Raw genomic sequence first — 15,810 nt, forward strand, 5'->3', positions numbered from 1 at the left:
ACACAGTTTACTCCTGGAATGCAAGAGTGATGCAATATCAGGAAATCAATATATTCTGCTAACAAGTTAAAGGAAAAAGCACATATAAATGAACACATATCAGTTAAGAATTAAAAGTTTTTCTAGGTATCCTTCATGATACTGCAATAATGCCTTCAACTTTAATTTTTTAATTTAGGAAAAAGTAAAAATACTTCTTACATATGTCAATAAAGTACAGTTAGCTTGGGGAGGTGGTATTGGTAGGGACAAAAGCAATTACCATGAAGGTAAATACTTATTATTACTTACCAAGTTGATAGTATAACTTACGAAGCTGCTCTAAAAATATCAATGGATTTTCTTACCTTCTCCTGTTCATTCCTCTGCTTGCTCCATTGTTGTGCTACTCTCTCCATCGATGCCCACATCCAGTTTTTTAAAAAAAATCTCCTCTGTTGGGCCTACAAATTCTATCTGAATAGCACCAATATGTAAATTACGTGCAAAAACTGGAGAACAAGAGGTGGGAGGCTTACCGCATATTCTTCTGGTGTAACCTTAAGGACATCAAATACCACAGCATCAAAGCTTTTCTTCAATTCAGAACCTTTGTCACTCAATGACTCAGAACTGCTACTTTTCTGTTAAATTGAAAAAAAAATGCAGCCATTTAAAAACTGTCTTGCAGTTAAGTGTCATGGAAACTAGACCGGCCTTAAAACTGAGGAAGCTAAGAAAAGTGAGTTAACAAATGCTGTAAAAAAGTTGGGCAGAACACACTGCTTCCTTGGAAGAGCACTAGGAAAAGGGTCGGGCAACTTGAAATCTGACCTCAACTTTAGATTTTTAGGTTCTCGAGCAAGTTTTCCTGTTTCCTCACCCTGACATCCTATCATTTCCAACAGAAATAAAAGATATTATCAATAACAAGTTCAATGATTTTCAAATGGGGTAAAAGAAGTTAGGGGAGAAGGATACACGCATCTATAATTTTTAAAACTAATTTTTATTGAGAAAAAGACAAATTATTTTCCTAACATAAACCATAGGAAAACATTCAGAACTCCATTAACTAAACAACCCAGTCTAGTTTGTTAAGTGAATGTCTGTCTGTGATCGTACAATTGATACTGTTCTTCTTATTATAGTACAGATTTAAGCATTTTCTGCTTTAATTTTGAATATGCTGTTGCTATATGCAGAACAAAAGGCAGCTTTTGGCCCTGAAAATCTTATTTCTGTTAAATTTCCACTTCATCTGTACTACAAAATAAGTGTATTTTGCAATCAGTTGGCTGAAACCAGAGTATCATCCCTGTAAGAACATTTAGATCACTCTCTGTTAAATGGTGGTAGGATATCAGGCTACAGTCAGTGGCAGAAAAAACTAACCAAAGTTTCATTTACGGGGGTATAATATTATGTTATGTTAACCTATCAGCTATTATACATCAATTTTGAGCACCTGTCATTATGCTTCATTTTTACTTCCCTTGCAGTAGCAACTAAATATCAAAATCATTACAAAAGAAGGGATCTGTCATTAATTTTGGAAAATTCTCAACCATTATTACTTCAAATATTTCTTCTGCTCCTTTCTCTTTCTCCTCCTTCTGGCAGTCCCATTACGTACATGCTACACCTTTTGTCATTGCCCCACAGTTGCTGAATATTGAGTTCCATTTTCCTCATTCTATTTTCTCTTTGCACTTCAGCTTGGGACGATACTATTAACATGTCTTCAGGTTCACTGATTCTTTCCTTAGCTGTCTACTGGTCACCAGTCTACTGGTGAGCCAATCAAAGTCACTCGTCATTTCTGGAACGATGTTTTCGATTTCTAGCATTTCCTTTTGATTCTTAGAATTTCAATATCCCTGCTTCTACTATCCATCTATTCTTGCATGTTGTCAATTTTTTCCATTAGAGCTATTAGCATTATTAATCATGGTTATTTTAATTCCCAGTCCGTTAATTCCAAAATCTTTGCCATATCTGAGTCTGGCTGTGCTGCTTGCTTTGCCTCTTCAGCTTATGTTTTTTTGTTACTTTTAGCATGCCTTAAAATTTGCTGAAAGCCAGACATGATTTAGTGGGTAACAGAAACTGAGGCAAATAGGCCTTTAGTGTAAGGGTTTACGTTTATTTGTATAGGAGTTATGCTGTTTACTATTTGTTGTGGTTAGAGGTGCCTTCACTTTCCTCTAGTGTCCTTGTTTTTGTCTCTGGGTTTTTCTAGAAACTCCTCCTTAGATAAGAGTCTGTGCCTTGCAGTTCTTTCAGCTATGATCCTTTACTATTATACAGGAGCCCTGTTGATGTGGTGGTAAGGTGTGGGAAGAGGAGAAGCGTTCCATTGCCCTACAATCAGGTACTTTAGTGAGCCTGTGCCCTTGGGCTGTGACCTTAGGTGCTTCTCAGTACCCTGGACTCCCCTTAGAAAGTAAGACAGGAAGGCTAGAGGGCCTGGAGTTGGGTATTTCTCTTTCTGCAAGTAGGTTAGGCTCTGGTAAAGCAGCCTCCACTGAGGTCAGGTGGGGAATAGAATGTGCTGGGCATATTTTAGGATGATTACTTCCCCCTAGTATATTTCAAAATGGTTACTTTCCCCTCCCTCTGCTGGAAACAGGAGGGATTTTTCTCTGAACCTCACTGTGAGAACTTGGTGGGGCTCCTGGAGGTAAAACTCACAAAAGTGGGGAGGGAGACCTAAAACTGAGCCCCCAGGAGTTCTTAACTCTCTAGCTAGTCCACACACTGCCTCCAGCAGTTTGTCAACTACAGTAAGCTCTCTTACCCTTTCCTGGCTCCAGGGAATTCTGCTCTTGGTAAACAGTGATTCTCTGTATTTGCCTCGTTCTCCAGTTTTCAGAGCATCACTGTCAATTTGCTCTGTGACATCAATTCTCTGATAGAGCTAAGACAAGTTATTGGTTTTCAGTTTGTTCAGCTTTTATCAAGCTGTGAGGACAGGAGTGATGAATTCCAAGCTCTTTACGTGTCTGAGCAGAAGTCCAAAGTCTCATAAATGGATTTCATATATAGTATCTTATTCCATGTGCTTAATCTCTGTAACTAAGACTAGCTTACAGTATGTTGACAATGTTACTTTATATTCCAAGACTAATACAGAAATTTATTCATGTTAAGCATTCAAATAGACATCAGTTAAGCAGTATATACTAATCCAATAACTACCAAATAATAAATATATTGTCAAGTAAATACATTCATTTTAAACATAATTTGGTAATTTTCTCCAAGTTTCTAACTCATTCAAGACAAGTGAGCAAATCGTAATGGCAATCTTACTGCTTATCAAAGTCAGTAATCATTTTCCTCTTTTCCTTCTTACAAGCCATTAGTAGAGGCTTTAAAAATTATGAGTGATGTGCTTCTATCTGCTTTCCCACTACCAATAAATAAGATGGTAACGATAAGAAGCTAAGCAGTACTAAGACATAATGTGCACTAAGAGCATAGCAGTAATTCTTTATTCACAACAAGACTAAAAAACTACTGACACTTCTAAATGTCTGAAAAAAGTTCGCCACCACTCTACTGACCAGAAGCTTAAACACAGGTTAAGTCTAGAAGGCAGAGACAGGAGGAGTCAATCACCCATCAAATACCTTAAGTACTTGTGAGGATTTCACATTTGTGAGAAGTTTGCATTTTGATATGTTAACACATCTTTATTTTAAGAGAAGGTAGAAAAACATATATTTTTAATTTTATCTTCTTACCACAGCAGGAGGACAATTTAAAAGGCAGACTTCCCCCTCCCCCACCCCTTACTTCTCATGTACTAAATTATATTACTCTGAGGTCTGATGTAATTCATCCACTTTCAGAAAGGCCAACACAATTTTTTATATGAATGAAATGATCTATTTTATTTAACAAACAATTGTGTACTGTTTCCTGTAATACTAGCTCATATGTTTCAGGATATATAGTCCTAAATATACTATACATATACACACATACATTTAACATAGTCAAGAAATATGGTCATAAAAATACCATGTAAATTTACATATATTACAGACATATTTACAAACATATATAATCCCTGTCTCAAGAAGGAAGAAAAGCTATGTATAAATTTATGGAAAAATTATTTAAAATGTTTTTTTTAAGTGATAGTTTCAAAAATCAGAAAGCTCCTATCTGTTTAGGGAATCAGGAGAAAACTTCCCTAATTTTTTGAAATAGAAAAGGCTAAGGGTTTATACAAACATCAACAAGATGTAGTATTCTTTCATTAGAATGTAAATTTCACATAAGGAATTAGTAGCAGTTAAATCCATTAGAAAGAAAATTTAGGCTCATTCTGATGAAAGTCTTAAATGCAGGGCTGAATGTGTATTTAGTTAATATTTAGTTAGGTAATGAGGAACCATGGACAGTTTGGGAATACAATAAAGTATAACAGCTATTTTAAGAATATTAAAATTGAATTACAATCAAATGTACCAAAAATAGCAGAGAATAGAAGTGCAAGATCAAAATGAAAGGCCACTGTAACATTCTAGACAAGAAATAATAAATGACCAAACTAAGATGGTACTAGTAGAAATAAGGAGTAAAGGACTAGATCTCAGAGATAAGGTGTGGTGGACAGGCTCTAAGCCGGCTGCCAGGCATCTCTATCTCTTGGTGGTCACCCCGCTGTGTAATCCTCTCCACTTGAGTGTGGGCAGGATGAGATGTCACTAGATGATTACATTACAGAGGATTCTAACTTCTGTTTTGTTAGCGGACTCTCCCTGCTGTGATGTGTAAATGGCTGTGGTGGGCAAGGGGAAGCAGGTTAATGCCAAATCTACAGATCTGAACTTTGATGCTAAGGAAACGGTGATGCTACTAACAAAAGTCAGAGAAAGAGGGTGGCCTATTTTCTTTACAGGTAGTGCAGCAGAATAGAAACAAAGTAACCTGATTTTGTTCATATTGTAAATAAAAAGTCCATCCATCAGAAATGCTTAATAAAATTCATAAGGGAAGCCAGAGCTAGAGTTAAAAATACAGAAATCATACTCCAATAAAGATGTTAAAAAAATACAGAAATCATCTAATAAGAAAAATAATTGAAACTACTGACTTAGAATAGAATATTTGCAATGACAGCAAGGCCTAAGTAATTGGCTTGGGCAAAATGAAGTTATCAAGGAACTCTGAGGTCAAGGCGTTAAAGTGTCATAAACATTTATTCTCATCCTCTATGGTGAGAGTAAAATTAAGGAGAAATATAGAAGCTAAATACAAAAGTTATTAAGGAAAGCAGGCCAAGTACCCTAGATTTACAGACAAAGCAAAAAAAAGAGTGGGGGGGGGGGAGGTGAGCACCTAGTTCAGTCTTTATCTCCATCTTTAACACTCTGAGCTACATCACCAGAGGAGCCCTTTCAACATTCCAGCCTAATAGGTCTTTGATCTCCTTCAACAGGCTTGGAATCAAGGGATCTGACAGTGTCAATATTATGTCATTCCTTGCCCCACTTGTACTGTTGCCCTCAAGGTTCATAAAATGTAAAAACACTTTGAAAAGAAATTCTATGCATTCTTTAAAACTAAACCCAAGAAAGGGTTTTAAGTAACCATTATTTGTCAAGTATATGAAGTAGGTAGGGATGAACTCCTAAAACGTACAATGAACACATGGATGGTACAATGAAAATAGTTTTTGAAAACTGAAAAATCTGTAACCCTTTTTCTCAAGCTCTGATTTACATCTGTGACCAATCATAATGCTTAAAAAATTAGAATGCCAGGTAAGAAATTTTACAACTAAACTTTTTAAATGTCTTACCTCAGAAGCAGTAGCAGCAATATTAACACTGCTTGCCTGCCCGTTCATTAGGTCCATGCTTCCCACAACATCAGTCCCTGACGCTAGTTAACAGCAACAGAAGACTGACTGCTTCACGTCCAAGGCCACAAATACATTATTATTCCTGTAAAAAATAAATAGAAAACTTTAACTGTGTGTCTTATTGGAAGTTTAAAAAAAGAAACCCATGCCTGTCACCATGCCAAGAAATAAAGTACTTCAAATTTACTAAACTCTATTTTTCACTTCAGTTAAATCACTAAATCTGGTTTGAGGACAATCCTATTATGCTATTTTCCAATGATCAGAAACACCAAATGGCCAGTGGTCAACACACGTTGCTGTTATATTCTTTATCAGCAAAGCAAAGGTATAATTTTTCATTTTTGTGAGAAAAATTCAAAAGCTTTTTTAGTCTTAAGAAAGTAAAAAGTGTACAAAACACATGGCAAAGTAATATATGGTCTAATGAAATAAATTTTAGAGATCTAAATGACATCCCTAACTCAACCATACTGAATAAGTTTAGCAGTGTTGATAATGTACTTTACAAAGATATCACGAATAATTAAAAATAAATTATTATGGAGCATGTTATAAAAATACCACAGTACATGATATATTTATTTGTATAGGGCTTTAAAGTTTACTGAGTATCTTTACTCCATTATCTCACGGATCTTCACAACTACCAATAAGACTAAGGAAGATATCATGATACTCATATAACACAAACACAGCCTCTGAGGACACAGGCTGGTAAATGATGGCTCAAGAATAAAATTCAAGTCATCTAAAATTCTAGTCAAATATTCTTTCCACACCACCATAGTTTTTCCACTTTACTGGAAGTCAGAATGTTTACTTGAGAGTCTAATCCCTTTCCACAAAAAACTTGCTGTATATCACTGTGTTGGTAACTTCACCTATCTAGGAGGGAATTTCTTCCTCTCTGTAAAATGACACAAATAAACAGAGTAAGGTCCCTTTCCAACTTTAAATTTCTATGATATTTTTCATAAGAGAAATGGTTAAGGGTCTATAAATTAGGTATTTAAAACTATATCCACTTTTTTATTGAAGTGTAATTGACTTACATTATTATAATAGTTTGAGGTGTATAACATAGGGATTTGATATTTTTACACGTTACAAAATGACTACCACAATAATCTAGTTACCATCTGTCACCATACAGAGTTATTAACACTACTACTGACTATATTCCTTATGCTGTGTATTACAAAATTATACTCACTTTAAAAACTTAGTTTGAAATATCAATAATAATTCTCTTGAAATGCTAAATTTCCTCTCTCTGGAGAAGCAATATAGGACAGTGATTTAGAAGCAGAGACTCTAGGAAAAAATTGCTTTAAGTTTGAACCCAGCAAACTGTTTGCCTTTTCTGTGTTCAATTTCCTTACCTATATAACAGCAATAAGTACCTACTTCATAGAGTTGTGAGGAGAAATTAATTAATATATTCAAAGCACCTAAAACAGTGCTGACACATGGTAAGAGTGCTATTATAATGACACACACTTTGTCTACTATCTAATGAATCCACACAAAGCTTAAATTCAAGGGAGTCTTCTAATTAAAGAAGACAAAAACCTTAGAAATATACCTCTCACAAAATACATGTTGGTGGGCATCAGCAAAATCCTGACTGCAGAAATAATGAATGAGAATGCCTAAAATATGTTTCCTAGATGTAGCAAAACATGTTGCTGGTTTTCAAATGCTTAAAAAGTATTACTAATGATAGCAGCCTTCAGTCACATCTTAAATTTAACTTCGTTTCTTCAGATATACCCTAAGTACCTGCTAAGAGCAAAACATTGTGCTAGAATTTTTTAAATGAGAAATACATTAGAAATAATGATTTTTTTAAAAAAAAACATTTAGAAAACCAATATGAAAATGAATAGAGCATAGAAATACTCTAATTTCCTTCAATCTACAGTATTTATTTTATAAACTTCATTTATTCTTATTAAGAATCTTATTAAGAATCATTTATATTTATAGTACTATACAAAATGAACTTGATAATCCAAATTCTCTTGAAGGCAACACTAAATTTGCAATGAAATGTCTTCAAATAATTTCATTTCATTCCACATGCTATGCCTGATTAATTTAGATATGAATTCATAAATCAACAGTGCCCCCTAGTGTTAAGAAAAAATCAAATCGTTAAAAAAAATGTATCCTTAGTCTAAAACTTATATATCAACTATATAAATTTTATGGTTAGTAACTACTGAAAAAGAGGTAATACACCAGGAATAAACATTAATACATTTGTAAACTATTAACAGTAAAGAATAAAGCTTTCTCTGCCTGCTTTTAATCAAAATGTCATTTAAATATCCTATGAAAATTGTCATTAAAACCCATTACATGAAAAAAAAGTATAGCAAAGCATACCTCAACAAAAATCTTATTCATAATTACTTACAAATGTACTACATGTCAGTATTTAATACTGTTTAAGTACAACAAAGCCTCATATGATACCATAAAAACACTGCAAGTCCTAAGACAGGCATGGGTTTATATTTTTATAATATGTGCCCCAAGACGTTTCTGTGTTTTGCACACAAAAAAGTTCAAATTAGATAAGTCAAATATATGCCTTAATATTATTTACTTTTCCTAGCGCTATGTATAAACAGCACAATCATTCATAATAAACACCAACATCGCAGCAGCTCTTTTCTTAATGAAATTTATTATTTCCTATTCTCTTCTGAAACTTCTAAAGACATTTAATCTGCCCTTTAAAAGGGTTTAAATACCAAAACAGGCATAGTAGTTCAATATAATCCCCAAATAGGAAATCTGAAATGTGTAGATTTACCTCCCCTGCTTGCGGTCACAAACTAGATTATTTAAACCGCAGGCACAATCATTTAGTCTCCTAACTCCTCACTTTCTCAATGGTATCCCCACAAAGAAACCAATGCTTTTTTAAAAAAGTAAACAAGAGAGTAAAGTTAAAGTGACAACTTCTCACTAATGTACTCTCATTTCATAGTACCAGTTCTTTTCTAAAATAATTTATGCTATCATCATTAAGAATATTATGCTAGGGATTCCCTGATGGCTCAGTGGTTGAGAGTCCGCCTGCCGATGCAGGGGACATGGGTTCGTGCCCTGGTCCGGGAGGATCCCACAGGCCGTGGAGCAGCTGGGCACGTGAGCCATGGCCGCTGAGCCTGCGCGTCCGGAGCCTGTGCTCCGCAATGGGAGAGGCCACAGCAGCGAGAGGCCCGCGTACCGCAAAAAAAAAAAAAAAAAAAGAATATTATGCTGAAGACATTTAATATTTTAAAAAACATGCTCTAGAAGAGCTAAGCAACTATAAGGAAAAAGGTAATGAAATGTAATTAATTACTGCAATTTCTTTGGAAATATTCAGATAATACAGAATTGATATGCTCACACATGGCTTAAAATCTCAGTACCAGAAATTCATCTTACTATAACTCTGGAGGGGACTTCCCTAGTGGTCCAGTGGGTAAGACTCCACAGCTCCCAATGCAGGGGCCCGGGTTCAATCCCTGGTCAGGGAACTAGATCCCTCATGCATGCTGCAACTAAGAGTTCGCATGCCACAACTAAGGAGCCCGCCTGCCACAACTAAAGACTCAGAGCAACCAAATAAATAAATAAATAGTAAACTGCCAAAGCTGGGACACTTGAAACTTAAAAAAAAATACTCTAGAGAAAAAGAAAAAACTACATAGATAACGGTTATTTAAATCAAGCACTATTTACAATAGTGAAAACCAGAAGTGACTTTCATGCCTTTGTATATAACCACATTAAAAAATTCAAATAGACAATTATAAGAAAAAAAACATAAGTGACAATTTCAACAAAAGAATCTGAACCTTCTTATTGTAAACTTACAAATTTCATGAGAAAAAAAGTAACAGGGTAAAGTTAAAACAACATAATTGCAACTCAATATTTAAAAGTTGTTATAGTGCTTGGCTCTCCTTTAAAATTTATTTTAAAATAAATGTTAAAGACATTTTATATGACACTCATGGAAGGTCCAAAGATTTAAATGTCTGTATATGATAGCACTTCCAGCATTTCTGACACTAAGCTAAACTTGCACTGCCTTCTTTATCTTTTTATCTAAGAAAATTAGAGATTAGTCCCAAATTCCCCAGTACTTTGTTTTAACAATTACAGCCATCAGAAGTCTGATGAGTAACGACAACAACAAAAAAAAGATTTTGTCTTTGACATGATTGATACTGAGCTATTTTGACAAAAGTTTAATAAAAAATGTGGTTGCCTCTTCAAATCATTTCTACTATAGCACTAAACAAGATCACCTTTGGTATTTGCTTATAACAAGTTCAAGTTATTACAAAAGAAATTTAAAAGAAAGGGGTTCTGATGAACATCCAGGGTTATAAGAGCTCCCCAATGCTTCCCACAGAGAGGTCATTAGTCTCCTTTTATGCTCCCACTGCTCTTCTGTCAGAATTCTATTGCTATATTTTCACACTGATATATTTATGTGTCTCTCCTTAATGAATTTTGAGTTCCTTGATTTTAAAGACCCATATTTAAAACAAAACACAACAGAAAAACCATTATTTTTCATCTTTGCACTCAGGAGGCACATAAACACAATACTGACCTCAATTGCCTATTTAATCTGGGAAAGATGAATAAATGACTGAACAAAGCAGTTATTCACAGGGTAACATTAGATAAATGCCCAATTAACAATAAAGGTATAGGGAGAATGGCAATCAAATACTCAATACACACAATACTACACACATTTAAAAGAATATGATGACTATTTTCTATTTCCAGCAACATGGATGAAAAACAATGTAAAAATCTTTGTACCACAAGAGAAATTTAGAAATGGACATTGACATCAGTTGGACAGAAAAAGCAACCAAGAGATGAGAATGGAATTGAGACATACACACTCCCCACGCCAACCCATCCACACACACTTTTACCTAGAATAAAGCCAGAGAGACTGATAGTCTACCCAATCAGTGATAAGATGGTCTGTAAAAAAAATTCTGGTACAGCAAGATAAGAAACTTGTGTGTCTTGGCCTGGGCTTACCACTGTGGCTGGTGGAGGGTGTCTACAAAATGATAATTTGTAATCCTAGGCATGCTCCAGCACAGACACAGAATTTGAATTTATACTACCAGCATGGCCCAAGACCTTCAAGACTAGAAATTCAAATAAAATGTTCACAAGCCAGTGAGACTCCTGGAACCCAAGGCAGATGGAGGGAACAAAATTTGGGGGGCAGGGCGGGGAACATTCCTTCAACTCAGGCAATGCAGAATTCCCCCTGCCCGCAAGCTCAAAAGAGAAATTTACCAACTCTATAAGCAAACAACCCACTACAAGTAAAAGCAGGAAACACTTATCTCTTGAGAACTTTAGATGAAAAATTATCAGATACAGGCTATAAAACCAGATTAAAGATTAAAGCCAGCGGCCTTAAAAGAAGACACTGAAAATACAATAAGACGTTATAAAAAAAAGCAAGACAGACGTTTGTAAGGGAACAAAATAAAATTTTCAAAAAGAAATGGAAGATAGAGTCACTGGAGAATTAAGCATCAGATTAACACAACTAAAGAGAGAATTTGTGAAGTAGAAAAGAGAAATGAAACTATGCAAAAATTCTAACAAAGGCTTAATGATATGTAAAATGTGAAGAAAGACTAAAGAAATGCAAAATAGAATAAGATCTAACACGTCTAAGAGGCGTTCCAGAGGAAGAGAGATAACGAAAGGCAACATTTAAAGAGAGAAAGGCTGAGAAGTTTCCAAGATACAGGAAAGACATATATCTTCACATTCAGTAACCACAAACTCTGAGCAGGATAAATAAATAGAAAGAATCATATTCTATATACATCACTTTAAACTGGAGAATACTTATTTAAAAAACAAGTGGGTAAGGTATTTTATTTACATAGGAACAAATTAAATGGAAAGCTTCTCAACAATACCAAAAGACACAGAAGACAATGAAATATATTCAAAGTGCCAAGAGAAAATAACTGTAAACCTAAAATTCCATACCCAGCTAAATTCTCATCCAAGAGAAGGCAACATAAAGACATTTTTCAGACAAAGAAAGAATTTATCACAAAATTAGTCCGTGTAGCAAGCAAGTAAGAATGTTGTAGTATGTACCTGAAATACTAATTTATCTCTAGGTAGAAAAACTTGTCCTGGTTTCTGTTTAACTTTGTATCGAATAAAAGTAAAGTCAGGAGTAGAAACAGTTATGTTAACCAAGACTGTTAGGATGATTAATGATTTTAGATGACAGTCAAAATGTTTAAAAGTTTTAAATTAACCTCTATTTAATAACTATTTTTAAAAATAACTTGCTTTTATGTAAAAAAGAAAAACTACTTCTCCTTTTATAGGCACCCTATCATTTGTTTCATACATTAAAATACACAAGACGGTACAATAACAAACAAAAGCTAACATTTATGGAGTGCTTATTATCCAGGTCCTTGTCTAAGCACTTTTTCATTAAAACTTCACTCAATCATCAAAACAAACCCTATGAAGTTATTATATTATACCCCATTTTTAGAGATGAGCAAATAGGTAACTTGCCCAAGCTTACACAGTAGGAATAGGCAGCCAGAAGGGAGGGAAAAAAGGAGGACAGGTGGATAGAAAAACAAAAGACAAGAAAGAAGGATAAACTGATGGATAGGAAAAAACTAGGACGGGGGGGGGGGGGGGGGGGGGGGCGGAGAGACAAAATGAGGGAAGAAGGGAACCAGAGAAGAGAACCTAAAAGGTTGTTCTTCCTCTGAGCTGATTTATAAATGGCTAGAGGGGAAAGAGCAGAAATGAGAGAATCGCTACAACTTGTTAAGCTGTGATTCAGCTTCAAGAGTCGCATGATTTCTACAGGAGAAAATGATGTATAGGCTTATAAAGAAACACAGGTTGAAGAGTATGAAGAAAGGATAAGTAAAAACCATCAAGGGTGCAAATTTAAAAGTAAAGGTAGCCCAGAGAGAAGTTATGATGTGGACACTGACCTGCCTGGTGGGGAGAACATTTCTGATGAGCTCTGGAAAGGTTCAAAGAGGTGACAGGACCAGATTGCAGAGGGTCTCAACTGTCAAAAGGAGGAATTTAAATTGGAAGGGACAGGCACTAGGCACCATTAAAGGTTTCTGAGTAGGGAAATGACCTTAGGAAACTAAAACCAGTATTTCAAGGATTACCATGCAGGGGTATGCCAATGGGCTTTAGGGAAGGTGAGTAGTAAACAACACTCCCACCTTTTGCCAAAAAAGCAAAGCATCTGAAGTGGCATGCAGGCCCCTTTCCCACCCAGGCTTCTCTAATCTCTGCTCTCCAGGACCCTCTCCTAGTCTTCTAGTTGTATAAAACTCCCATGATCACATTCTCTCCTCTTAACTTCTATCACCTTCATCCTCCATCACCATTCTAATTCAGAATCCCTGAGCCATGAAAATGGCAATCTCAGATGATATTTAAAAGAAAAAGTTTTAACAAAATTCATATTAATTTGTGAATGCTGGTCCCGCCCACGCTGAGGGGTAGTGAAAGCAGTTCAGTGGGAAAAGCGTAAGATACAGAATACTAATTCTAGCACTTTAACCAGGTGTGGGATGCTGGGTAAATTATGTAATCTCTGAACTGATTTAATTGTTTATAAATAAGGGACAATAAAATGTACCTCAGAGAGATGTTGTAAGAACTAAATGAAATCATATAGGAAAAACTCAATGCATCTAAAAATGGTAGAGTATAACAGCAAGAACACAAATTTTGGAGTTGGAAAGCCCTAGGCTCAAATCCTAGCTTGGGCACTACCAGCCAGCTGTAAGGCCTTGAGCAAGGAACTTTCCTAATATTTAGGCAGAGGCTCACAGTCCATCTATCAGTAATGAGGCTTTAAACAAACAAACGAACAATAACAACAAACAAAACAAAAGGAGAGGAAGAGGCAGACCTTCTTCTAAACAGAAGGCAGACCTTCTAAATTCCAGAAGCATGTGAAAATTACAATATAAACTAATGAATTAGAAAAACTAAGTAAACTATGCCTCTAAATGAACCACTTTGAAAGCATATTTTGACACAAGTACACTGGAAAATAAATTTACTAAACAATTAAAAAATTTTTTTACTTAAAAAATATTCATTTCTTAGAAGTTCTAAGTGTGTAAACATGTTAACTAATAATAACTATATCTTTCAGGACAAAAAGGAGATAAATCTACAAATAGCTTGCAATACTATATCGTTGCATTTAACGCGGAGAGGTCCCTTAAGAGAGACACCACTTTGCATGCTGACTGACTAATTTCTAAGGGTAAATTAAACATGAATGTTATAAATTATTTTATGAATTTATTCAGAAGTACACAACTTGAAATTATTCCACGTATCTTTAGTAGTACAGAATAAGTGATAAAAAATTCTAAGCTATGCTTAATTTTTTTTTTTTTTTTTTTTTGCTTAATTCTTAATCAAAGGTTAACAAGCATTTTTCAAACAATAGCAATTCACATGGATAAGAAAACCCTGAAACTGTAAGGAAAAAAAAAGATGTTCTGGAGAAACTTCAATCACTGTAAAGTGAACCACAAGGACAGGTTTAGCAATTTCACACACCACCCAGGTTGACAAAAAAAAAAAAAGATAATGTCTAAATTAATCTACATATTTAGAAATCTCCTGTCAAAAGAACTTATTAAGTTGTTTCCCGGCAGGACTGTTTACTAGATCACTTACCAAATTACTGTTTATGCTTAAACATCTCTATATTTTTTCCAGACATATAGTTTATTTATAAATATTTTAGGTACATATTTAAGATGATTTTCAAAACAAAGTAAGCTGAGATCTTAAATTAGAAGGAAAAAGATAAGGATAGCAGAAAACTGTTTCACTTACCACACTGCCACTTTAATACCCTACCTAGAGTGCATATATCAAAAGGGCAATGAAAAGAAACTGGCCCACTTAAACCTCCCCATCTATGAAACAGCAGACATTATTTCTCAAAGTGTAGAGGAAAGCTTAAAAATAATGAAGCTACTTTAAAGAATGTGCTTGGATTAAAACTGCTTTGCCTTAAGTCAACAAAGACTCAACACAAGTCTTTCAGATATAATTTTGTCACATTTGTACTAAATTGTAGATGTAATGAGATGAACCATTTATAAACTGGCCCACAGCTACAAAGAAAGCTTATATTTCCATGTACCTAAACAGTCTAAAACGAATTAGCTGTAGGGGAAGAGAGACTTTCAAATGACTAGATATTAAAGGGGGAAAAAAATCTATTAAATAATGCCTCTAAAGGTTATACTCTACCTCCAGCATAGAAGGTTCACTAAAGATAATTTGCCAAGTGATTCTAATACATAGGAGCTCTGAGATCTCCTATATGACCTGGCCCAAAATATAAATATAGGTTAACCAGAAATTCAGGTAACAGAAATGAAGTTCCAAGCAAAAAGATGAACCGTGCTTCAAACATTTGTTTGTGTGTGTGTGTTCTGGTGGGTGTGTGTGCATTTTGGCCAGAAGCTCAACTCAGAAGACTAGCCCATAAAAGTCCACTCATAAGACTATACACTACTTGAAATTAAACAAAAACCCCAATACTGCACAATTTTAGCAATTAAAACATAAAAACAATTCAGTTGAATCAGAAATACATTTCTGAATTTGGCAAAAGTGTGCCACTGTAGGCCTAAGAATGATCAGAGAAAGGAACTCAGCTTGTTAGTATGAAATGGTGGAACAGAAAAATAGCATGGCGAGTCAGTGTGACAGGAGCAAGACAGACGTCAGGACTCTATGTCAGAGCCAAGATTTCAGGTGAGGCAACAGTACAGCAGTGCCTCCCTTAAAACGCAAGACAAATGGTCTAAAAAGGAGGGCAATTCAATAGCCTG

General features: G+C 35.0%; 1 protein-coding gene across 2 annotated transcripts in view; it reads right to left on the reverse strand.

Annotated features, from left to right (window-relative positions):
- Positions 1-15,810, reverse strand: part of RALGPS2 (Ral GEF with PH domain and SH3 binding motif 2) — a 155,432-nt gene that overhangs the window by 110,206 nt on the left and 29,416 nt on the right. The window contains exons 2-3 of one of the 2 annotated variants that reach the window (XM_007448529.1): positions 5,798-5,942; positions 519-623 (exon numbers count right to left, since the gene is read on the reverse strand). In XM_007448529.1, coding sequence (XP_007448591.1) covers positions 519-623; positions 5,798-5,854 — 162 coding nt within the window. In that variant the 5' untranslated portion in view covers positions 5,855-5,942. Of the gene's footprint in view, positions 1-518; positions 624-5,797; positions 5,943-15,810 lie in introns of those variants that run through there. The other variant, XM_007448528.1, reaches the window with a different exon arrangement.

The sequence above is a fragment of the Lipotes vexillifer genome, unplaced genomic scaffold (assembly GCF_000442215.2).
Source record: "Lipotes vexillifer unplaced genomic scaffold, Lipotes_vexillifer_v1.1 scaffold76, whole genome shotgun sequence".
NCBI lineage: Eukaryota > Metazoa > Chordata > Mammalia > Artiodactyla > Lipotidae > Lipotes > Lipotes vexillifer.